At 36.7% G+C, this 24,268-nt stretch overlaps 1 protein-coding gene across 4 annotated transcripts in view; it reads right to left on the bottom strand.

The window, feature by feature from the left end:
• LOC127454368 (plectin-like) overlaps positions 1-24,268 on the bottom strand; it is a 199,716-nt gene that overhangs the window by 35,198 nt on the left and 140,250 nt on the right. For all 4 annotated transcript variants that reach the window (XM_051721514.1, XM_051721515.1, XM_051721516.1 and 1 more), the window contains exons 3-15: positions 21,953-22,042; positions 19,328-19,405; positions 18,456-18,548; positions 15,370-15,536; positions 11,063-11,178; positions 10,259-10,365; positions 8,133-8,252; positions 5,782-5,877; positions 5,479-5,606; positions 3,275-3,368; positions 3,016-3,170; positions 807-1,131; positions 37-114 (exon numbers count right to left, since the gene is read on the bottom strand). In XM_051721514.1, the coding sequence (XP_051577474.1) occupies positions 37-114; positions 807-1,131; positions 3,016-3,170; positions 3,275-3,368; positions 5,479-5,606; positions 5,782-5,877; positions 8,133-8,252; positions 10,259-10,365; positions 11,063-11,178; positions 15,370-15,536; positions 18,456-18,548; positions 19,328-19,405; positions 21,953-22,042 (1,647 nt within the window). The remainder of the gene's footprint in view (positions 1-36; positions 115-806; positions 1,132-3,015; positions 3,171-3,274; positions 3,369-5,478; positions 5,607-5,781; positions 5,878-8,132; positions 8,253-10,258; positions 10,366-11,062; positions 11,179-15,369; positions 15,537-18,455; positions 18,549-19,327; positions 19,406-21,952; positions 22,043-24,268) is intronic.

Raw genomic sequence — 24,268 nt, forward strand, 5'->3', positions numbered from 1 at the left:
TCATGATTGTTAAGAGTTACTGATTCTAACATTTACCAGCAGTTTGGTGTAATACAGGTCCAGTTTGCCCAGATATTCTCTGTATGTGCCTTTACTAACATGTGAGAGCTGATTCTGAAATACAGACAAACATAGAGACATCACAACACAGCAATCATTTTATTATATATAGTGACAGAGCAATTTTAAAAGGTATTTGCTCATTTCGAGATTAACACATTGGCCATATTAAATATTAAATAACTGTGCACATATTCTTTTTTTCTTTTAGATATGTACAATATGTGCAAATATTCTATAGTGAATTTGGCCACAACAAGCATTTGGATACTTAAAAATCTATGACTTTCATAGCATTAGATTACAAAATATCAAACAAGTGTCATCTGCAAACAAATGCTGCTTGAGCTTTTCTTAACATTTTGGCAGTGATTTTTAGTGGATGTGTGAAGTCAGTTCCCCTCTAGTTCACACAGGTGTCCTTTCAGAGTAACCACATGTGTAGTTCATCATATTAACTACGGACATGTTCCACTGACGTCTGACAACCACAAAGTGTCCAAATATTTTTTCAACTTCACTTTGAACAGTACATCCATTGTTTTATCATGTCAAACTTAACACACTTTTTAGTGAAATGTTGCATGAAAAGTGTGCTTGGGCTACCTTTCCTTAAAATATCATGTATCTAATACAATGACATCCATACATTTTATATGAGGCTTCAGTGTCCAAATACATTTTGGTGCCACTATCCTGAATCTTGGAATTATTTCTAAGAAATATAATTTTTTTTCGTATTTGACCTCATCTGCTCGTGCTCGTTCAATCTTAGCCTTGAAGTCCTCAATGGTTTGGTGAAGACCTCTGTGACTGCCCAGCTGAGACTCTACAGAAGGAAGGTCAATGCCCCACTCTGCTGTCTCAATCCTACGCTGGTTCTCCTCCACCCAAGCTAACAGGTCCTGTGCATAGCGGAGAGTGACCTCATCCAGCTCGGGCCGTACATGCTGCGCAGGCTTCTGGGAGACTTGTGTGATGGAGATCTGAGTAGCTGCAGTGGCACTGGGCTTGAGCCTCAGATTGTACTCAGTGCGCAAGTTCACCAAACGCTCATGCAAACGGTAAACCCTAAGGGAAAGAAGGTCAAGAGTCATTCTGCTGCCTTTATTTAAAGATGTTAGCTCTTTAAACAATTAGTTTGCTTCAGAACTTTTCCAAAGACAACAAATCAGGAGGACGTTTTCCACCCCTGCTGAAAAGACCAGCATACATTGTCATCAGTATAGTCTGTGTTTGTGCTTCAGATCTCCAGCATTACCTCATCCAGTTTTTGGTGTTATTCCTCTACCTCTTTAGTACTCCTCAACTTTTCTCTTATAATTAATGTAACAAAAAGAAAATTCAAAAACAAAACAAATTCTCATCATTTACTCACCCTAATGCCATCCCAGGTGTGTATGACTTTCTTTCTTCAGCAGAACACATTTGAAGAAAAATAGAAAAATATCATAGCTCAGAAGATCCTTAAAATGCAATTGGATGGTGATCTGACCTTTGAAGCTCCAAAAAGAACAGGCAGTCAGCATAACCTTCATCCATACGACTTCTAAAGTGAAACGATCCCTTTTGCTGTGAAAATGATCATCATTTAAGTACTTTTTAACTATAAATCATCGCTTCCGGTCAACAGAAGTACACGCATGTGACGTAATCGCGTTGGCATGCTCACGCGAGATCAGATACATGTGCGACACACCCAGAAGAGCAGCGCTGTTGAGTAGGAGGAATGCTGTACAGAAGCTCTGTTGGTGTTGGTTTAGATCTGTATTTGTTTGTTTACTCACAATGGTGCATTTGTGTGCTCATCCTGGATGTCTCAACCGAGAGACAATCGTGAGATTACATCCGAACATGCCAACGCGAATACGTCACATGAGAGACCATGTGAACTCCTCCCTCTTGTGAATGCGTATACTGAAGCGATGATTTATAGTTAAAAAGTGCTTAAATATTGATCTTTTTCACAGCAAAAGTGATCGTTTTGCTTTAAAAGACATTCATTTAACCAGTGGAGTCATATGGATAAAATTTATGCTGACTGTCTTTTCTTTTTGGAGCTTCAAATGTCAGATCACCATCCACTTGCATTTTAAGGACCTACTGAGCTAAGATATTTTTCTATTTTTCTTTAAATGTGTTCTGATGAAGAAAGAAAGTCATACACACCTGTGATATCGTGAGGGTGAGTAAATGATGAGAGAATTTGAATTTTTAGGTGAACTATCCCTTTGATTACCAAAAGTGTATAGGGTCGTTAGTGACCCGAGATTTGTATTAGTGTCACAAAATAAATTTGCGCTACCATAAATCATATTTTTATGATTATTTCATATCTGTAAGTTTACTCTCACAGGATATCTATTTCTTTGTTTATTACAAGACAAATGAGTCCTATATTCATACAAATTAGTACTATATCGTGTAGATTTTCTGTGCAGCAACGGTGAATTATCAGTATCCCATATGTATGTTCATATACATATTATACATGCTATTTGTTACTGAAAGTTGTTGAGCAGTCTATTTACATTTGACATTGCTATTTGAAGAAGAAGCAATGTGGAAGTAACTATAGCAAGTGTAACACATGAACAGTATGATATGGCTATTGACATTTGGGTTTACTACTGAAATTCTGTAAGTTGTACATCTGTTTAGACTCAAAAAAGTACCTGAGAAAATACAGATGTGTATTTATGTGGAGCTTATGTGTTATGTGTATCTCAATATGTGTTTGACAGATGTTACGGCTCATAAAATTTCAGCGTGGAAGCAACGAATCCTGTTTTATAATTTGTTGCATTATCTCTTTGATAAATTAAAAATAATTTGTGATAGATATATACATCCTGGGCCGCTAAAGACCCAAGGTATGTAAAAATGTCTGGTGAAACACCCATGCATTTCATGGTTAACCAGCTTCACCAGTGTGTGAAGTTTTGCTGGTCTCACCTGCGATACATCTGCTCTGCCTGCAGGTGTCGCCCATCCTTGAGAAGCTGAACATCATTAAAGAGGAGACGGATCATTCCATCTGCTTTATCCAGATCCCTTTCCACCTCAACTGTGTGCTGGGCTGGTTTCCTGGCAGTCAGGAGTCGAATGTCCTGCAACAAGAGCGACAACACCATTCACAATGTTTAACAAACACAGTTGTGTTGGTCTACACAGGCTTGATCACATTTGATGTAAAAAGGCAAGAGGTTATCACCGTCTGCAGCAGGGTCTCAACCTGGTTGAGCTGTTTCTCACACGTGCCTGAATCCATCTGCACTTTACTCACAATCTGCTGGAGACATTGTAACCTGGAAGAGATTGGAGCAAAATACACCGAATAAAAACAGTCGGTCAATGTTGAGGTTTCAATGGACATTTGTATCACTGTTGCTCATGAGAAGTTTATAATAATTTAAACTTAAACTGAGATATTGTTAGCAATAAATTACATTTCAATGATAATAAAACCATGTACATTTAAAAACAATGTTTTTGTGTTCCCTGAATCAAACCCACGGCATTGACATTGTTAGCACCATGCCCTATCAGCTAAGCTACATTAGCATTAAACTAAAAACACTCTGGCTCTACAATTAAAGACATTATTGCATGGCTCTATGGAAACGTGATTCTGGTCAATTGTGACATACTGTGGACAGATATTTTTGTATAATTAAACTGTATAATTGACTGTATAAAGCAGAATAATGTGCAGTCAGATAGACATTTTTGCAATTTAAACAGAAACAAACATCTGACACAAACCGGAGGTGGAATTCAGTCATTTCTGGAGACTCTGTGGTCTCTTTCTTCAAACATAACAACGCAATTTCAACTCAAATTATTTTTTTCCATTTAATTCCATGTAACAAGCATACAATGTTCAGTCAGATGGTCATTCTCGCAAAATAAACCCTGTCACAATAATACAATGACCACTCTTTCTGGGTTTATTTTGCAATAATGACTGCTGACTGTAGATTATCCCTAACAGAACCATTTTTGAGAAAAATCATAGCCTAACACAAATTGAGAGAAAAATTATGAGACAAATATCTTGAAAAGCAACACAAGCCAATATGTGGCAAGAAACTCACAATTCTCCAGGATGAAGCAAATACTCTAAACGATAGGGGTCTGTTACAAAAGCCATTATTTAGAGTCCAACAGCACTTAAATCTTTCCCCAACATGTAGATTAAAACATGTTTTTTCTGTTATAATCCTACCACTGGACTTGGACAGAACAAACCACATCCAGGAAAAAGCCAAGTTGTTGTGGCACTTGGTCAGCCATTCCACAGTGCTGTCCATAAAAAGAAACTGTGTGCTGCAAATTACTCCAGAATGAGGACAACATTGTCTTGTGACAGGGGATGTGCCCTGTCCTCAACAACTCTACACAAACATTTATGATAACTGTTTTGGTTTATTTTATCTTCTTCAAAACATAATCATGTCATTAATTCACATCCCTCATTTCATTGTGTATTTTTCCCCACTACAGTCCACCTATAAAGTTTGTCAAAGTAATTTAGTTTTTTATGACCACTTTCCATTCTGGCGGAAATTTCCATTTCTATTTTCCATTTTTGTGGAGGCTTTTATTTTGAAGCCCTTTCCGTTTCTGTATGTTTTTGATGGTAGCTTCACACTTCAGGAAAAGCAAGTTGCTGCGTGACCCAGTGTGATTATTAAACTGCAAAAGACTGCTATTTCATTAAATAAACATGTAGTCTGTATGTGCTGCGTGCTATATAGTGAATTAGCACTCTGCTCGCTGTCATCTGTTACAAACAGGGCATGCAATGCTCATGATGGTGTTTTAGAGCTCCTTGGTATGAGTAGCCGGCTTCACATTTACATTCAAACATTCTTAAAACAAGATATATTTACGTTGAAGCTTGCAGCAAATACAAACTATAAACAGAATTTATCTCATTTTATTGCAGCCTGAGTGTGAACTTGAGGGGAAATGACTTCATATATCCACTAAAAATCACCTTGACACCAGTTAGTTAAAAGTTATTACAGAAATGGCTCAGAAAATTGAAACTAGTTCTGACAAAAGCTCTAGCATCATTTCTTTGCAGATGCCACTTGGTTTGATATTTTGTTACCTGATGCAAAGACACTGAGAGGACTGAAAAAGGCAGACAATTGTCATTCTCAGGCAACTCTCAGTAGTCTCGAATGTCCTATGTAAACTCTTCGTTATGTGTTAAGGGGTTGAGGTAATGTCAGGTTTCAGACTGGTAAAGATAACTGAGTGTTCTATTCTAGTAAGGCCATGTAATTTCATTACACGCTCATTCTATTCTCAACATCTTACTGACAACAAAGTGAGAGGGTTCCTCTTCGAGCTAAAGGCCTGTGTTTTTAGGTGTGCTATGGTCTTAAAAACAACTAAATCTCATACCTCTCAAACTCTATTCTGAGAAGTCTCTCCCTCTCTAGAATGGCCACATGGAGTCGCCCCCATTCCTTCTCAACATCAATGGGGTGGTAACTAGGAGGCACCTTAATCTGACCAGCATGAACTGCACTCTGTGGAGAAATTTAGTGTTAGAAACACATTTAAGACAAAAAACCATATTATGGCACAAGTGATATTTTAATTATATAAAATCAGTTTGGTGAATTTGAATGATTTACCGCTCATGTCTCAAGTTGTTTACAAGATCAAACAGATGAATTGTGACATCAAATCTTGTGTACAAACCTCAAAGGACTGGTAGAGGTGTTTGGAGCGGACCTTATCTGACTCTTTGGGGGGCAGCTCTGTCTCTTTGAACTTTAGAAACTGATGCCACAGAATCTACAACATAAAAGACAGTAAATAAGTAAATAAACACACATACATAGATATCTAACATGATGTTAAGGCTGAAACATACTCTATGCAAATGTGTCAGATCACATTTCATAACACAACACAACTACGTGTTACATTCTCAACGTTGCCACAAGGGGTGCTTTAGCAAAATTTGTGTGAACTGTCCGCTTCTGCGGTGAGTTTTCTTTAGACTCAACTACTGTCATGGTGGAGCAACAGTTTGAAGAGAATATTGCTGAGCAAGTACTGTAAGTTAAAGTCAATATATTTATGGCAACTTACCAAAATAATAACACATCCAGTTTAATGGCACAGATATTTGTTGGTAACTCTATTGCCCCCTTGAGTACTGAGGATTTTTACCACCACAGTAATGCAAGGATGCACGTTAAGTATGTTCAAACAGACTGCATTGGCACACCACAGAACCAAGAGCTCTCAAACTATGTGTGAAACTATGTGCGTCCTGTTATATATATATATATGTGTCTGTTGGGTTTAAAGTACTAAACATTTCAGTGGCAGAGAACAATTTAACCTTTCTCTCTGAAGCGTGTTCTTTAAAACAGTTCAGAAAGCACTGCGAACATTCATTGTGTACCTAACAACTTTATTATCCATCTAGCAAAGAGTGGCATGACTGTGGATTCTTTTCCAAAGCAGGTAAAATAAATACCTGTCCTCAGACCAAGATGATTTTCCTATATCTGCCCCACCCTGAAGGGACAGAGCCATACAAACTCAAACAAAGAAGTTCAAAGACAGAAAGCCTGAACTTTCTGTTGTGGTGTCATATGACATGACTCATCCAATCCAAAGAATAATTTCTTCCAGTAACATGCGATCAGATCAGTAGGATATATGTTATTCACAGTGTTGGGGAAGCTACTTTGAAACTGTAATCTGCAAAGCTAAAAGCTACTCCAGCTATGCTTTTTTAAAAAGTAGTTAGCTACACTACAAAACAAAGTATCTAACTACATTTTAATTATACAACTATCATATGATATGATTTATTTCTGCAATCAGAGCAGTATTTATGGCAAAAAATACAAAAAATAAAAGTGACAGCAATAAACTTGAACGGATAAATCTAATAAAAGTAGAAGCCACCTGCCTAATATTGTGTAGGTCCCCTTCGTGCCACCCAAACAGCACCAACCTGCATCTCAGAATAGCATTCTGGGATACTATTCTTCTCACCACAATTGTACAGAGCGGTTATCTGAGTTACCATAGACTTTGTCAGTTCGAACCAGTCTGGTCATTCTCTGTTGACCTCTCTCATCAACAAGGTGTTTCCATCCACCGAACTGCCGCTCACTGGATGTTTTTTGTTTTTGTCACCATTCTGAGTAAATTCTAGAGACTGTTGTGTGTGAAAATCCCAGGAGATCAGCAGTTACAGAAATACTCAAACCAGCCCATCTGGCACATTAATCATCCATGCGATTATCTAATAAGCCAATCGTGTGGCAGCATTGCGGTGCATAAAATCATGCTGATACGGGTCAGGAGCTTCAGTTAATGTTCACATCAACCATCAGAATGGGGAAAAAATGTGATCTCAATGATTTGGACCGTGGCATGATTGTTGGTGCCAGATGGGCTGTTTTAATGTTGTGGCTGATCAATGTATAAATGACTCCAAAATGTAGTGATGAATAAGAGCATGGACCGAGAGAGGACCGTTTAGGAGAGTGTGTTTAACTATTTCCCGTTTGCTTAGCTGTAAAGCTCCGTGTGCAATACAATGTGACATAGAAAACAGTATTTTGTGATGCTACACTGCTATTTGTTGGAAAAAGTAGCTTGGTTCTGGAAAAGATACACTATTCTGACAAAAGCTAAGCTACTGTAACGCTAGCGTCACTCTATTTTAGTTACTCTCTCTTTACATGACTGTAAACAAGTTACCCACCCTCATGTAAAGATCAGCTTAGACCAGCATTCATTTCCATGCTGTTTCAGGACAGTTTATATGTTTGTTACTGGTCTAGATGCTGGTGGGGACACCAACACACTAGCATCTCATTCCAAAACACAACATACTGTATACTGGTGACCATATATTCTGGTCTTTTTAGAAAGGCAGAAAATTCTAGACAATGTGCATCTTACAGCACAACAGACAATAAGAATGCATTTCATTCAATAACTGGATACAAAAGGTGTTACTACTAGCAACCCATATAACAACACAACACAACAGCAGACTTCAGATTAGCTTTCCTCACCTCAATCTCCTCATAGCTGCCGGGAAACTTCCTCTCCTCAAAGATGATGACATGATGTCTAATCCACTGCAGTAGAATGGTGATCAGATTGTAGTATTCCTGCCAGCGCAGTTCCAGCTCCTACAGTCCGAGAGCACAAACAACATCTCAGAGAAGAAAAGGAGAACTCTTTTGCCCCTGTGCTAACTCACTAAGTCACTTACCACACTCACTCAATTAGGTGTCGACAAACTTGCTTTGTCTGATAAGAACACATGAAGGGAATGAGAAAGGTAAGGAGTCCAAATACAAGAACAGCAAATGTAGGAGTGGCTATAATTATTTTTTAGCATTTAGTTTATTGCACAGCTCATATAGATTACATAGTTCTCTTTCAAGGTATTGAGACATAATAGATGCTGATGGTGTGAACGACAAAAGTGATAAAATACATCTGACAACAGCTGGATTAAGTTACGTAAAGGTTTTTGGCAGCTGTTGTCTGGTGAGATTCAGATCACACGAAATCTATTACTTCTCAAGTTTATATTAAGCATCCTTCTAAAGAGCGTAAACATGGAGGTGAAATAAAAGCTTTAATCTGTCCTGACACTATCCTGTAACCAGGATGAGGGTCAAAGAAAGTCTTAAATGTACCATATTTGAATGCACATGAACACAAATGAGATTTGAGAGGTATGGGAATTTTCACGGAATTTGACAAGTCTTATGATAAGTTGTAATAATTAGTATGAGATGGCAAAATCGTAAGAAATCATACAAATTGACTCGTACAAAAACGGATGACTTCTACTCACAGAAAAAATAAATGAACCAAACAATGTTATTACCATTTTTTCTAAATTTAACCCCAAATCTAACCCTGACCCCTAACCTAACCCCTAATCTAACCCTCACCTAACAATGATTTTAATAGAAAAATTACAGAAGAATGACCGTGTACCACGGAAGAAAGAAAACACTGGGGTTTGGAATGCAACAAGGGAAGCACATTAAAGGCTACTGACATATATCAGTATAGTGATTTGTATTGCATAAATAAATATGGAACGAGTAACCAAATTTGTTCACTGACATTTCCTTTTCTAAAACTAAAGTGTTGGACAGGAGATTAGCTAAAATTTGATGCCTGTTTTGTATCACTTTAAAATTCTGTTTGGTTGGTCTCTATGGGAATAAAAGTCATACTTTTTCGTACAAGCCAGAATATCTTTCGATTTTCGATCTCATACACATTGTTTTGAGTTGTCATTAGACTATTTAGGAATATCCATAAAAATTCTGGTCTGTGTTTTAGAGTTTGTTGTGAATGTCAAGCTTGTGTGCTACAGTATATTCCAAGTCATTGCTAAAAATCTTCCCATCTGCCATAGCTCTCAAATGTCAGTTGCATTTCTGCAAATTCAAATTTGCCGCATAATGGACGCTACGAAACATGCAACCCAATTGCATTTGCTATTAGTGATGTAAAACCAGACACAATGCATCTTGGCATGCTGTATCTGATCGAGCATGAAAGCACATGCATGCAGAAGTGTGGAAGACATTTAATTAATAACTTAAATACCGGTCTGCTCCTGGAACAGCGCTACTGTATGGCTTCAGATGACTTGAAATATAGCGCACGAGTCACATGGACTACTTTTATGGAGCTTGACAGTCTCAGTCCCCATTCACTTTTATTGTATGAAAAAGAGGAGCATGAACATTCTGTTTTTCCTTTAGTGTTCCACAAAAGAAAGAAAGCCATACAGGTTGTGAATGATATGAGGGTAAATGATGACAGAATTTTCATATTTGGGTGAACTATCCCTTTAAGATATCTTTGTTTGCAAGAGTTCAGCGAAAAGGGCATGAAAACAGTGCCAAGTGAAGACACATTGTTATTGTCAGAAAGAATGGATGATGCTATTTAGCAATGGTGTGGGAATGGGATAAGTCAATACGGAAAGTCTAAAGGAGACTCATTCATTAGAAATGCTTCATTCATTTTATTAGATTTTGTTCTAAGCCTTATTGACCGACATATGAAGTGCTGACTGCCTGAGTGGGTAACTGGACTAAAGAGTGGCGTGTGAAGAAATGCATCATGCTCATTTTAATAAAATGATGAGGGAAAAACTCACATTGGCTTTGACACCATCCTGGACATCAGGAACACGTGGCATAGCATCATAAAGGGAGGACACATATGTGATAATTGACTTCTCGTCAGGGTGAGGCACGTCCACATCTGAAAGCATATGATATGAACATTAATCAGCATTCATGAATAGTTGTTTACATGAAGAACATCCATAACAAAGTATGAGCTGGTCAATAGAGTATAACAGTACCCGCCCACTTTTTTAGTGGCTTTGGCTCCGGAAGTATTATTTCCAATTCATTTTCTCCATAGGGATTTAAAATGTCTTTTTTTTCCAATAAACAGATCTAAGCTATGAACCAACCCAACCAGCTCCAAGATAAATCATAACATTACAAATGTTGATTTGAAGAAAAAACTATTTACAAATCAATACATTTTATTTTTTTACTTTTTTTGCAAAACTGTGTTCTTAAATTATTTTATGAGGTCATGAACCCATCATTCATCCGATTAAGGATGCTGATTGGCATAATTAAATAAGAAACGTTGGAGCAATCTAAAACTATTGACTTATAGTAATTGATAATAAGTATTAATTACCATATATTTAAAGCCAATTGCAAAATATTCAAATATAAAGAAATATATAAGTTGTTTGAGAGTGTAGGGAGACTGTCTTTATTGCGTCATTCACAATGCTTTATTGGAGCGGGCGGTCAATTTACCGCCATTTTCCATTTCCATGGTAATCGTGACTTTTCAGGAATATGGGTAGTGTAGTTTAAAAAAAAAACCTCAGAGCTAGCTAAAGTTCACCTGACAGAGCTTTACTCAGTCTTACCTTCTGGATCAAGCAGTCGTGTGACTCCAAGTTCTTGCTCTGCTACAGTAAACGCCTGCTCCAGGTTCTCCAGGTTGGTCTGGTGGTACACCTTTGTCATGTCGATGAGCCTGGGCCTGAGGAAACAGAAAAACAATGTTATGAGGGCCGGTTAGTATGAAAAAAATGCAAGAGAAAGAGTGTACAACACTTGATCACTCAACCCAATCCATTGATGTATACTGATTCTGTATTTTATTTCTTGTACTATGAAATAAAATCATAAAATCAAATGAATCATGGAATTACTGTATGACAGATTAAACAAATGGTGGCTCATGACAGTCAACTGATTCAAAATGTACAGGATAAAATAAGTACAGTCATAGTTCAATATTAGAATGAGGGTCAAAATTAGTTCAGAGGCCCAAGTACTGTATACAACAATAAATACTTTTCTTAATCAGTGTTTTTGTCTTGTTTTCAAATAAAAAAAAATCTAAACATCCTTAAAACAAGACATATTTTAGCAAGTTTTAAATATTAAGCAAAACTGTGTAAGATAAGACTTATTTTCAGAGAATCTTTACTCATACATCATACATCATTGATAAATGGTTTTAAGCATAAAGTGCACTAAATTGTGTTAGATTTATGATTAAAACAAGGATACAATTTACCAGTTGGGTTAGAAAAATAAACTGGTAACACTTGTCACAACATGGTTCTATTCATTAACATTAGTTAATGCATTAGCTATCATGAACTAATAATACTTTTTACAACATTTAATCATCTTGGTTTATGTTAATTTATCAAAATACTAGTTCACTATTGCATTAACTTATGTTAACAAATACTGTACAACCTACCAATAAGCTTAATTGAAGATATATTTTCTGAAAACAGAAAACTTGCTTCTCAAGTAAATTTATCTTGTTTTAAAGATATTTATACTGGAAAACAAGACAAACATATTGATTAAGAAAATTATATTTTTACAGGGTAAAGTGACCACCTGCTCCATAAATCCCAAATAACATCTGTGTCCTCAGGGATGAAGTTATAACTGACATGCCATGAATACTTAGAGAAAGGAGGGACGGTGAACGTCATAACGCGAATCACCTCTACACACGTATACAGTACCAAATAGATCCTATAATTTCCAAACCTTTAGATTCTACAGAACTACATCTACAGAGTGTTAGAAATGAACTTGAGCAAGCACACCCTGTCAGCTCATTGACATGTATTGTAGAAGGTATGACAAAGTATTCTCCAGTGTAGTATGGAGAATCTGCCATCATGGTCAGATCTTCTGTCCTGAATTCTTCATGGAACTGCCTTAGATCTCTCTCTGGTAAATAGTTAGCCGAGCTCCAGCCTGTCCCATTTCCTGTCTGAAAGTCCTCAATGGAGTGAGCACCTGCACTATAGGAGCCCCTGCCAGAGTCCAGAGAGCTTTCGGATGGGATATCCTCACAAAGCATGACCACCCGGTCCTCCATATCACTCACAGAACCCACAGTATTGCTAGAACCCCTCCGACGCTTCTTGAAGGACAAACGTCTCTTCATATTGAGTAGCATTGTGCCTGATGGCAGTTTACCTTTAAAATACTGCTTCCACAATACAATATTTGTTGAATTCTCAAATATCAATATCTCCTTTCCATGGAAGTTTTGATATTAGTTACTCTTCTCCTGTTTATCAAATCCATTTTGTCCAGGGGAGCGCCAAAAAGTACGTTAAACTTGAGTTGAAGTTGTCATTCAGTGTTGTGCATGTGGTGCTTGCAAAAGCCTCTTCGCCTTTTCTGAAAGGCAGAAACTCTGACAACTCCTATGGATGTTCCAGGCTGACAAAAGCATCTAACTCTCCCACTGGAGCTTAGCAGGGTCAGTGGGGCGTTCCCAAGCTTTGCAGGTACATGTCAGTGTTTCAGGAAATGTGCCCTGCGGTGAGGTGAGTCTCTCAGCTCATAATGACACGCCTCACTGTGTTTCTTTTCGACTCATGCTGTAAAATGACCTTCATTGAATGCTTCTTTTTAAAACTTATTTCTTACTCAAAACCTTCCAGCCCTCTTTTGTGCAAGCCTCTGTATATGTGGCACACCCTCATTGCAGGTAAACTGCTTTCATTTGGCATAGATCTGTGTGGCATGAGAAGACAGTTGTTTCCCTTTTTTTTTTTTCTTCTTTTTTTTTCAGTTCATTTGTTCCATTGAATAATTGTTTTTTCAACAGTATGCCAATGTTCAAATTCACTTCCTGTACATATTATTACAATTCTTGTTGTTTCAAACACATATATCTTTCAATTTGTTCTTCAGTGCAATACAAAAAGACATTTTGCAGAATTTACAAGCTGCTCTTGTCCATACAATGAACCTGCAGTGACCACATGCTGTAAAGGCCCCGATATACCTCATACAAAATCGAAGAATGAATGGGTGTGATGTCATTTAGAACTAAATCTGGCTAAAAGGAAGGTGTTTTTGTGTTCGTTTCGGTGGTTCGTAACAGCTCGCCTAGGCAAACATTTAGGAAAACTTCTTACCGGTTGCTAAACATTTTCTTACTGCCATTGGTCCACGTCATCGGTAGGTGTGACCTGGAGCTCCACCTACCTTGAGGCCGACAACTTATTCTGTTTATGTTGTTCAGTTAGTTAAGATCAGTCAACATGAAAACACCGCCGTGAAGTTATTAGCGAGCTGGTGCATATTTACCAACATTTGTACAATCGTTTGCATAGAAACATTTTCCAAGACCATGTCATGCAATATTTTTTGTTTAATTAGTCTACAAAATGAATCAAATCTACTCAAATACTCTTAAGTGCCCATTCACTCTTTTGTTTTATGAGCTGCCTCACTCATATGCCATCTGCAGTGAAAGCCATTCACACATCTGCCCAAAGTACCGGTTAGCCTATCATCATTCTTTTGTCTATATTCTGAACACTCTTTTATTCACCAATCTTTGCAGTTGTATCAGTGTCATCATAAATTACAATAACAGCATGTAACTGGCACATACTATGGCCACGTATAGCGTGTTAGCGCATTAGCGTCATGAATTTTGAATGTAAACAAGGCAAATTGTGCATTTTCCACTGCATATATATTCCTTAAAATCATCACCGAGTGGATTAAAAAAAGCATCTTTTACTGATCTAGTGTGAATTCTACTCAAAGAATGAGGCATAAAGCCACTGGTAACACATTTTAATGTCACATTAGTTAAGGTTTAACGTAGTGTTCCCATATTTAAATGTACTTCTAAACACCTCCCACAGCGTTGTGGCGGGTGTCTGAATGTTTACGAACAGTACACCATTGCTCGGCTCTTTCGAACTTCTTTTTACCCCTGAATGAAGAATGAAAAATAACTTCTCTGGAAGTCTATCGAGGCCTTAAAGTTGCAAAATGGACAAACAGCACCATAGGAGGGGTCCATATGGCTTGTGCTTTATGTGTGGAACAGATCAGAAATAAAGTCGAAATAAAGCTACAGTGGAGGGGACGATTTTCAGTAAATCAACTATAAGCAATATAGCCCTCAAGTCATAAATACTACATTTATGACACTTTTAATATGATTTGTCAGCTTTTGGTCACTTTATGCTTTCACTATATGGAAAACAGCAGCTTAGAATTTCTTAATAAGTTATCTTTTTTTGTTCCACAGTAGAAAGCAAGTCATATTGTATGAGTTTGGAGCAACATGAGGGTGAGTAAATGATGTCAGAAAATTTCATTTTTGACTGAACTATTCCTTTAGACTGATCATACATTTTGTAACTCAAGGCTGATGAGATTCTAGAAGACTTTAAGTGAGATGCCAGTAAAAACTGTCAGTTATGTGCACAACTCTGATTTGATAAGCGCTCAGGGCAATTATCTCTGCGAAAATATGTTCTGAATTCAGGTAAGAACTTTTTACTCCTTGGCATCAAAGACAAGTTTGATCAAGAGTGAAGCTCAAAGTTGAGACAGATAAGTCCCTTGTTAACAAATTGCTATATTTCAACGTCATCTGATACCTTTCAAATGAGCAGTCATTGTGAGTGACTGTAGGACCCTATGAATGGTCACTTAAACTTCAAGAAACAAATCCTGCAAAAAATATTCATTATTAGATTATTTACCATAGTTTCAAAATTGTTTGGATACTTAAGCCACACTTACAATGTGTGCATGTCTTTGCATTATAAAACAAAATATCAAAACAAATGCCACTTATTAGAATAAGTCACAATCAAAGCACTTAAGAGCATCTTGTGTACTTTACAAGCAGCCTTGTTAACAGTTTACTTACTTGTGTTTGTGTATAACAGCGTTGAAGAGTTTTCCGTCCCTCCAGCTAGTGGTGAAGTTATCACAGCGGATGCCATGGTAACCATCCACCATTCGCTGAGACCAGAGGAGCAGCTTTTCCTTTGCCGACATGTCATCTGACTGACCGTTCACCTGGATATCTGAAATCTGTCAGAGTTTATGGATTTAGTGACATGTAATAGAAGTGTAGACAGATTCAGCGTTTTTTATGGTATCAAATCAATAAATAATGGGAGGGGTTAATTTCTCATGCATGCATTTAAGAGATGGTCTTTGAAAAGAAATTCCAGGCATGCACTACAGTACAAGCATATCAAAATGTTCCACCGAATCCCATTCACCTCCTGGCTCTGAGACCCTTCATTCCACACAACTGCTTTTTGAGAATATAGGTAGGGAAACATGGCACTGCATGGAAGGGGTTTACCACTAGTGTTGGGAAAGTTATACTTTGAAACTGTAGCTAAATGTAAGTAGTTAAACTACAGTAAAACTATTCTTTCAATTACACGATTTAATTTAATTAAACAATCAACAGTATTTATCTGACACAACAGTGACAATTTCAGTTAGGATGACTGCATCACACTTGAAAACATCCATCTTTCTTTACCTTAAATATAACAAATAAAGCAAGAAAAGACCCTAATTTTTAGTATTTACCTAAATTTGTATTTTGCACAAAACAATCTGACATACTGTAAAAAATAGCAATGCAGTACTTTGTACTGCTACTTTTTTAGAAAGAAAACAAAAATACTAAACTATTTTGAAAACGAATGTCACGCTAATGATAAATGCAGTGAAGTTAGTAGTGCCGCTACTTTTAGTTACTCTGCAACATGTTTTAAAACTGATATTTAAAATGACATAAATATGATATATAGACCATCTAACAATCATTTAATAATGTTTAATGTTAAAGGGATAGTTCACCCAAAAATGAGAATTCTCTCATCATTTACTCACCTTCATGCCATCCCAGATGTGTATGACTTTCTTTCTTCAGCAGAACACAAATGAAGATTTTTAGAAGAATATCTCAGCTCTGTAGGTCCATACAATGCAAGTGAATGGTGGACAGAACTTTGAAGGTCCAAAAAGCACATATAGGAAGTATTAAATTTATCCATAAGACTCCAGTGGTTTAATACATATCTTCAGAAGCGATATGATAGATGTGGATCAGAAACAGATCAATATTTAAGTCTTTTTTTATTATAAATTCTCCTTCCTGCCAAGTAGGTGGCGATAAGCATGAAAATGTGAATTGCCAAAAATAAAAGAAGAATGTGAAAGTGAAAGTGGAGAGTTATAGTAAAAAAGGACTTAAATATATATCTGTTTCTCACCCACACTTATCATATCGCTTCTGAAGACATGTATTAAACCACTGGAGTCTTATGGATTACTTTTATACTTCCTATATGTGCTTTCTGGAGCTTCAAAGTTCTGGCCACCATTCACTTGCATTGTATGGACCTACAGAGCTGAGATATTCTTCTAAAAATCTTCATTTGTGTTCTGCTGAAGAAAGAAAGTCATACACATCTGGGATGGCATGAAGGTGAGTAAATGATGAGAGAATTCTCATTTTTGGGTGAACTATCCCTTTAATCAGGCTAAAAGAGGTTGCAAAACCTTAAGAATCTTAAAGTAAGGGGTTGGCAACATCTTAACGCTGAAACATACTCTACGCAAATATGTAAACGCAGATGCATTTACAAAATGTACAAAATGTGTCAGACCACAATTCGTAACACAACGCAAGTATGCATTGAATTCTCAACGTTGCCACAAGGGGTGCTATAGCGTGATTAGTGTGAACTGTCCGCTTTCTAGTCAACAACTGTCATGGCGGAGCAACAGTTTGAAGAGAATATTGCTGAGCAAGTAAATTAAAGTCAATAGATATAACAATTTACCAGAATAATAGCACATCCAGTTATATAGAAGCAGCATAATGGTTGAATTTGTGTCCGTCTCATAGCAAAACTGTAGTAGCAGCTGTAATGTACTGTATTGTGCAAAGAATTTTTGTTTGTCTATTTAATTGTTTGTCATGTCTTAAGCTTTTGAAGTGGAATAAATCAGGGTGTGGTTTTAACTGAACACCTTGGAAAACAGATTCACGTAAATTAGGTCTTAAGAAATTAGTCTGGACATTAGATTATGAAATTAGATTACATCAGAGAATCTAAATTCTTCATGGTGCCAAAGACATTGAACAGATCCGTTTTCTTAGAATCAAACAAGCTGTCTGCTTCATTTGAAGGTACTAAGACCATTGTGGTTTGTTGAATCTTGATGAATTTTCAGAATTACACCAATGATTGATTGAGCCAGGTTGCCAAATATAATTGGTAACACTTTACAATAAGGTTCCAATTGTTAACATTAGTTAATGCATTAGGTATCATGTACAAACAATTAACAATATATTTTTCATCATTTATTAATCTTTGTTAATGTTAGTTAATAAAAATATGTTAGTTCATAGTGCATTAACTAATGTTAACTAATACAACTTTTGATTTTAAAAATGTATATGTTGAAATTAACATGAACTAAGATTAATAAATGCTTATTAAGTACTGTTCATTGTTAGTTCATGTTAACTAATGCTAACAAATGGAACCTTATTGTAAAGTGTTACCATATAATTTGTTAAATGACAAACACGTTTGATTGCACAAGGCACATGATGGTTTGAAGAAAAACAAAAAAGCTAATCTTCGACCCCATTGGTGTTTGATTGTAAGGTACAGTGGTCCCAAAAAGTATCTTTTTAATGACACTTTTTGACACTTCAGCCACACTTAAAATGTATGAATGTCACTGCAGTCAGTACAAAATATCAAACCACTTGGTTTGATGTACTGTATAATGTAAAGAAACATACATTTTAAGTGAGGCTGAAGTGTCTAAATATTGTTTGAGGACACTGAATATAATCGATATGACCCAAGACACCCAAAGACAGAAATGATTGGCCAGACTGATTTGGAGTCCAGGAGAAGGAGGTAAATGGTAAACTGGGAACTCGACACTGACAGAATGGGAGACCTGGAAGTGGAGAATGATGGTCCATATTAGACCCAGTGTCAGCTTGGGGTTTCCATCTGCAATGTCATCATTCCTGATATTCACCAGCTTGACCTGTGAAAAGCAGAGAGGAACAACATGCCATATTTGGTGATTTTTTGTTTTTATTTGGGGAGATTGTCTCATAAAACATCTTGCTATAAAAATGACTTTTTCAGTCTTCGAAGGAATAGATCACCTAAAATTCAAATTCAAATTAAATCCAAACCTGCATGACTTTTTCTTTTTCCATGAAACACAAAAGGAATAATGTTGAACAATGGGCGCTCTTTCCATACAATGAAAGTGAATGGGGACTCTGGCTGTCGAGTGCCAAAATAACAAAAAAGCACAATAAATGTATCAGAAAAGTAGCCCATGTGACGTGCACTTTATTCCAAGTCTTCTGAAGCCATACAATGTTTTGTGTGAGGAACAGACTGAAATGGTAGTTGTTATTCACTTTTAACCTTCCCCTCCGCCGAAGCTCTGAAGAAGACTACAATGGTCACATGGACAACAAAATGGTGCATTGACGCCAGACGCCACTGGTTCTCACGTGTCTTATAACCAAACGTTATAACCAAAAGGGATTTTTTTTCAGTTAAAAATGAATTTTCGGTCTGTTCCTCACACAAAGCACACATAACATAAATCTTCAGAAGATTTGGAATATAGCACACGAGTCATACGGACTACTTTTTTGGTGTTTTTTTTTTTTTCTTCCATTTTTTAGCTTGACAGCCCCAGTCCCCATTCATTTTCATTATAAGCAAAAGAGTAACCAGAATATTTTTCAAAAATTCACCTTTTGAGTTGCACGTCAATGCATAGAGAGCATTTTTGTGTCTTACCTGCCGGTGTCTGAGGAAGTCCAGTGCTATCTGTACATTCTGAAGTTTATGAAATCGCATGCGTCCTCTCTCACGAGGCTGTGGAGAGACACAGAGGGACATTAAGACATGTATTAGGTAAAGAAGGACACATTGAGGTGAGCCCTTGAGTGCCCAGAGAAGGTGGTAGTGAAGGAAGACATAAACAACAAAAGTAACGTGGAGGACATATGGAGCTAATATAAATGACTATCATAAGCATTGATATCATGAAGACATTAAGTCTAAATGACGGACATAAAAGTGATGATCTTTTGGTCTCAGGGATGTCATCTGGTTTAACATTGTGGATAAATGCTAACAGACTACCGACTGTATGTTCTGTATTACGGAGATCAACCCAACTGTTTAGATGGGTAGAACTGTTAGAACCGAACACTTTATAGATCTAAACATTTCACTCACCAATGACACAGCAAGAGTTTTCAAATGCAGTCTTGAACTGAATAGGTATAGCTTGCACAAACATTTCCGTACAGCCCCAATAACCCATTGTAGACATACTGCTCCAAACTAAATTTATATTACATTTATATGACAGTCAGTGTAGTTACGGCACATCCGAAGGAATCCGTTTCTAGACACCATTTGCCATATTGCTCACACACCCAAAATATGATCACAAGGTTCAGATAGAAGATGTTATAAATAGAAACAGCATCAAAGTCATGCCCAAGCTAAACTGATTAAGTGGTCAATGAAAGAGCTCGGCTACTTGATATTCATTCATTATGTTATTCTTAATAGTAAAACGGCAAAATAACAGTCCCTAACTTTAAAAAATAAGCATGCATTTATTAACTAATTTCAGAGAAGACAGCCATAGTTTTATATAAGAACAGAACTCTTAAATCATATGTGTCTCATAAAATTAACCTGCCAAATTGCTCAGTAATATTTTTGTTTATTTCATCAGCTGAGATAACACACATTGCCCTTGACTCCTAGCATTATATAGTCCTTCTTCAAGGAATAGTTCACCCAAAAATGAAAATTCTGTCATTATTTAGTCACCCTCATGTCATTTCAAATGTGTATGAACACAACAGGAGAATTTTGAAGAATCTCCACACGGCACTGTTCCATATGTCAACAGTTCATAGTGACCATGTATGTCAAGCTCCAAAAAAGAACAAAAAACACCATAAAAAAAATATGACTATTTCCTATATATTCAAAGTCTTCTGAAGCCATACGAGAGCTTTGTGTGAGGAAAAGGCCAACATTTTTCTTGATATTCCCTGAAAATATACCCTTAAATTCAGCTCTCAGATTCATTATCCATTTTACATATTAGAACTGGAGCATCGTATTTGGTCATGACATGTGTGCGAACCAGTTTTGCCATCAAAACCACTTTTGAAACATGAACATGTCTGCACATAAGATTTCAAAGCAGAGAGGGGAGGATTATCAGTGAATAACAACTTAATTTTTAATAGTAACAATTTTTTCCTCACACATAGCTATCGTATGACTTCAGAAGACTTGGAATATACTTTTTTTTTTTTCTTTTCAGAGCTTGACAGCTCCTTCAATCTCACCTTATGTATACCAAAAAATAAAAAATAAAATATTAACAGCATATTGGTTTGGAATGACATGAAGGCGAGTAAACAATGACAGAGTTCTAACTTTTGTGGTTAACTATTCTTTAAAATCACTGAAACTTATACAGCACTCTTTGAGTAGGAAGCAAATGAAAAACAAGGCTGCGACAAGACCGGCGGAAGTGACATCATGCACAGGCCAGCCACAGTGAGTGACTCATGCCAATGAAGCATCTACATGTGAAACCCACTCACCAACCGTACACTCCGCACAATGGCCTTCTCCCTCGGCTTGACCCAGAAAGAGAAGCGCAAAAAGAGCAGACACAATTCAAAGGGCAAAGGTCAGCAAAGAGATGATGGGTCAGGTTCAAAGGAATATGGAATGATAGCGGGGTTCCCACACCTTGTTTTGACCAAAATATTTCAATGACTTTACCATTAACTTTATCAAGTAATCACATCGGAATGGTAAAGACTTTTAAACATCATGTTATAGAAATTGCCCTCACAAAGAGCAATTTCTAGCCAATTAAATATTGTAGAGCTTAGCATAACTAGAAAAAATTTAGAATGGGAACCGTGGGAACCCTGTGATAGGCAGAAGGAAGATGCCACACAGTTTCAAGCGAAAAATTCAAGTTATGAGGTTAATGTCTCAGAAATATCATGGGATGATGTCAGGGTAGAGTTGCCTGGAAAATCTAAACCCAGTGTTTTGGGTGTGATTCAACAAAAACAAGTTTATATAGTTGTTATAATTCAAATCTTTTGACTCTGAAGAAGTATCCCAAGGCATTAACCATGAATATGGCTGGGTGTACAGGACTCTGTTGACCTGGAGGTCTAAATGAAAACTTTGGATTTGTTTGAAGGCTATGGGGAAGGTTGAACGTTGGAAGGTGGAGTTGGAGAGGTTGGAATCAGAATGGGATTAGTGATATGTCTTCTTTTGATTGGCCGTTTTGGCTGTGCTTTTTAGTGGAAGCAAGGTACTGTACAAAGAAGTCAGTAAGAGACTGTCAGTGAAACTCACCAGCGTCTCTCCGGAGAGCACCTCCAGCAGGGAGATCAGGTTATGTCCATCTCGGAGATCTTCATACAGGTCATTCACATGACGCTGAGTCTGAGGGTGAAGAGAAAACAAGGGTACATTTTTGATAACTATCACTTCAAAAATCACATCATCCCCTCTGGAAAATCAACCAAGCTGGTTCAGCCTGTGACCAGCTTTTAAGACCAGTTGAAACTTATTGCTGGTAACCAGTATAAGGAATGTTTTGGGAAATTTCATGCTAGTTTTGGCTGGAAACTCATAATTTTTACACTTGTCAAGCTGGACATAAGGGTAAAGTATGGTCACTGAATCCTGCCATAGAATAAACAAATAAAAGAGGTAATTCTGACTTTATATTTCACAGTTATGTTTGCAACTATAGTTTATATCATGCGATTGCGACTTTATTTCTCACAGTTGCGAATTTATATCTCGGAATTGCAAATTAATTTGAAATAATGTTGAAGCAAAGATATAAACTCAATATTACAACTTTATTTCTCACAGTTGCAACTTTACTTTTCCAAATTGCAATTTTATATCTCGCATTTGCAAAATAACATTGCAATAAAAATATAAACTCACAATTGCAACTTTTTTCTCAGAATTGCTACTTTATATCTCATAATTGCGAAATAATGTTGAAATAAAGACATAAACTCAAAACCGCAACTATTTCACCCAATTGCGAGTTTATATCATGCGATTGCGACTTAACTGTATATATCAAGCAATTGCGACTTTTGTATCTTGGAATTGCAATATACTGTGGTTATTTTAAAGTGAAGTTTAAATAAAAATATGAACTCAAAAATTGCAATTTGTAACTTTGTATCTCGCAATTGCTAAATAAAGTTATTTATTTCCAAATAAAGTTGAAATAAAGATATATACTAAAAGTTGCAACTTTATTTCTCACATTTGCTACTTTATATCTCATAATTGTAAAATAATGTTGAAATGAAGATATAAACTCACAACTGCGACTATTTCTCAAAATTTCGAGTTTATATCATGCGATTGTGACTTTATATCATTCACGCACATCCGATAAAGTTACAATTGTAAGAAATAAAGTCAGAATTGTGAGAATTAAAATCTGAATTACTTTTTTACATTGTTTTATTCCCTAGCGGGATCAAGGCACCATACTGTAGGCAAGTATTTAATGAAAGAAATGTTTAATTATTGGACATCTTGGAATATAGGTTGGTCCAAACTGGACTAAGCTGTTTTTTGGAGGAGGGATACTACTTCTAAATACAAAGTACATTCATGTCTTCTTTAGGAGGGGAAACAACAATGAATTTAAAGTGATTAATTCCTGCTTTGCTTAGCGATAAGAGGACGGGGCAATGCAGTGCTCCAGGCAGAACAGCAGGCCACCTGCCCCACGTCAAAAAAAAATCTTTGACAGATGATTTACAGGCTGGAAGAGTCTAAATTACATTCTAAAGCTTTCTTTTGAATTCCATCAGATTATACAGTGCACTTACAGATACTGTATAAACATTCACTGGATCAGAAATATGCTTGAATAATAAAAATATACATATTTCTTTAGACTACAGACTGGGCTTACTCTGGTATTTACCATGCATTGATGCAAAAGAGTAAACTCTTTATAGCAATGCTTTTGGCTACTATTCCTCCACAAAGGAATAGGTTACACAAAAATGAAAACTCATTATTTACTCATTATCACCCTTGTTTCAAACACAAATGGTGTTTTATCCCCCTGTAGAACACCAAAGCAGAACTGTTGTTGTATAAAAAAGAGCTGTGACAAGAGTTTTCAGAAATTCTCCTTTTGTGTTCCATGGAAAAAAAAATAACAGGTAGCAAAGGGGTTTGGAATGACACAAGGGTGGGTAAATAATGATAGATTTTTCATTTCTGGGTGAACTATTCTAAGCAATACCTACTGTACCTTCTTCATTCTTCCAAATGTTAGCAATATTGCTTCATAAAATCACAAGTCACTTGATGTCATTGCTCATATGGGAGTGACAACTTGTGTGCCAAATACAGAACAGATGGTTGTGAGTGATTTGGATTTCTTTTGCTGCATTGCCGATTAAAACTAAATTGTAACAATAAACCATTTTCTAAGGCTCCAGTTGTGAGCATTAGTGCACATTCTTCACAATGACAGCGAAAGAAATGGTCAGGTATAATGCCTGAAGGAGCACATACAAGTGAGATAACAGGGTTTGCTTGGACATGTGGGCAGATGGAACCTACCTCCGCTCTCCAGTGCTGATGGACGAATGAGGGATGAGAGGAAAAGAGAGA

The sequence above is a fragment of the Myxocyprinus asiaticus genome, chromosome 16, assembly GCF_019703515.2.
Source record: "Myxocyprinus asiaticus isolate MX2 ecotype Aquarium Trade chromosome 16, UBuf_Myxa_2, whole genome shotgun sequence".
In the NCBI taxonomy this organism is placed as follows: Eukaryota; Metazoa; Chordata; class Actinopteri; order Cypriniformes; family Catostomidae; genus Myxocyprinus; species Myxocyprinus asiaticus.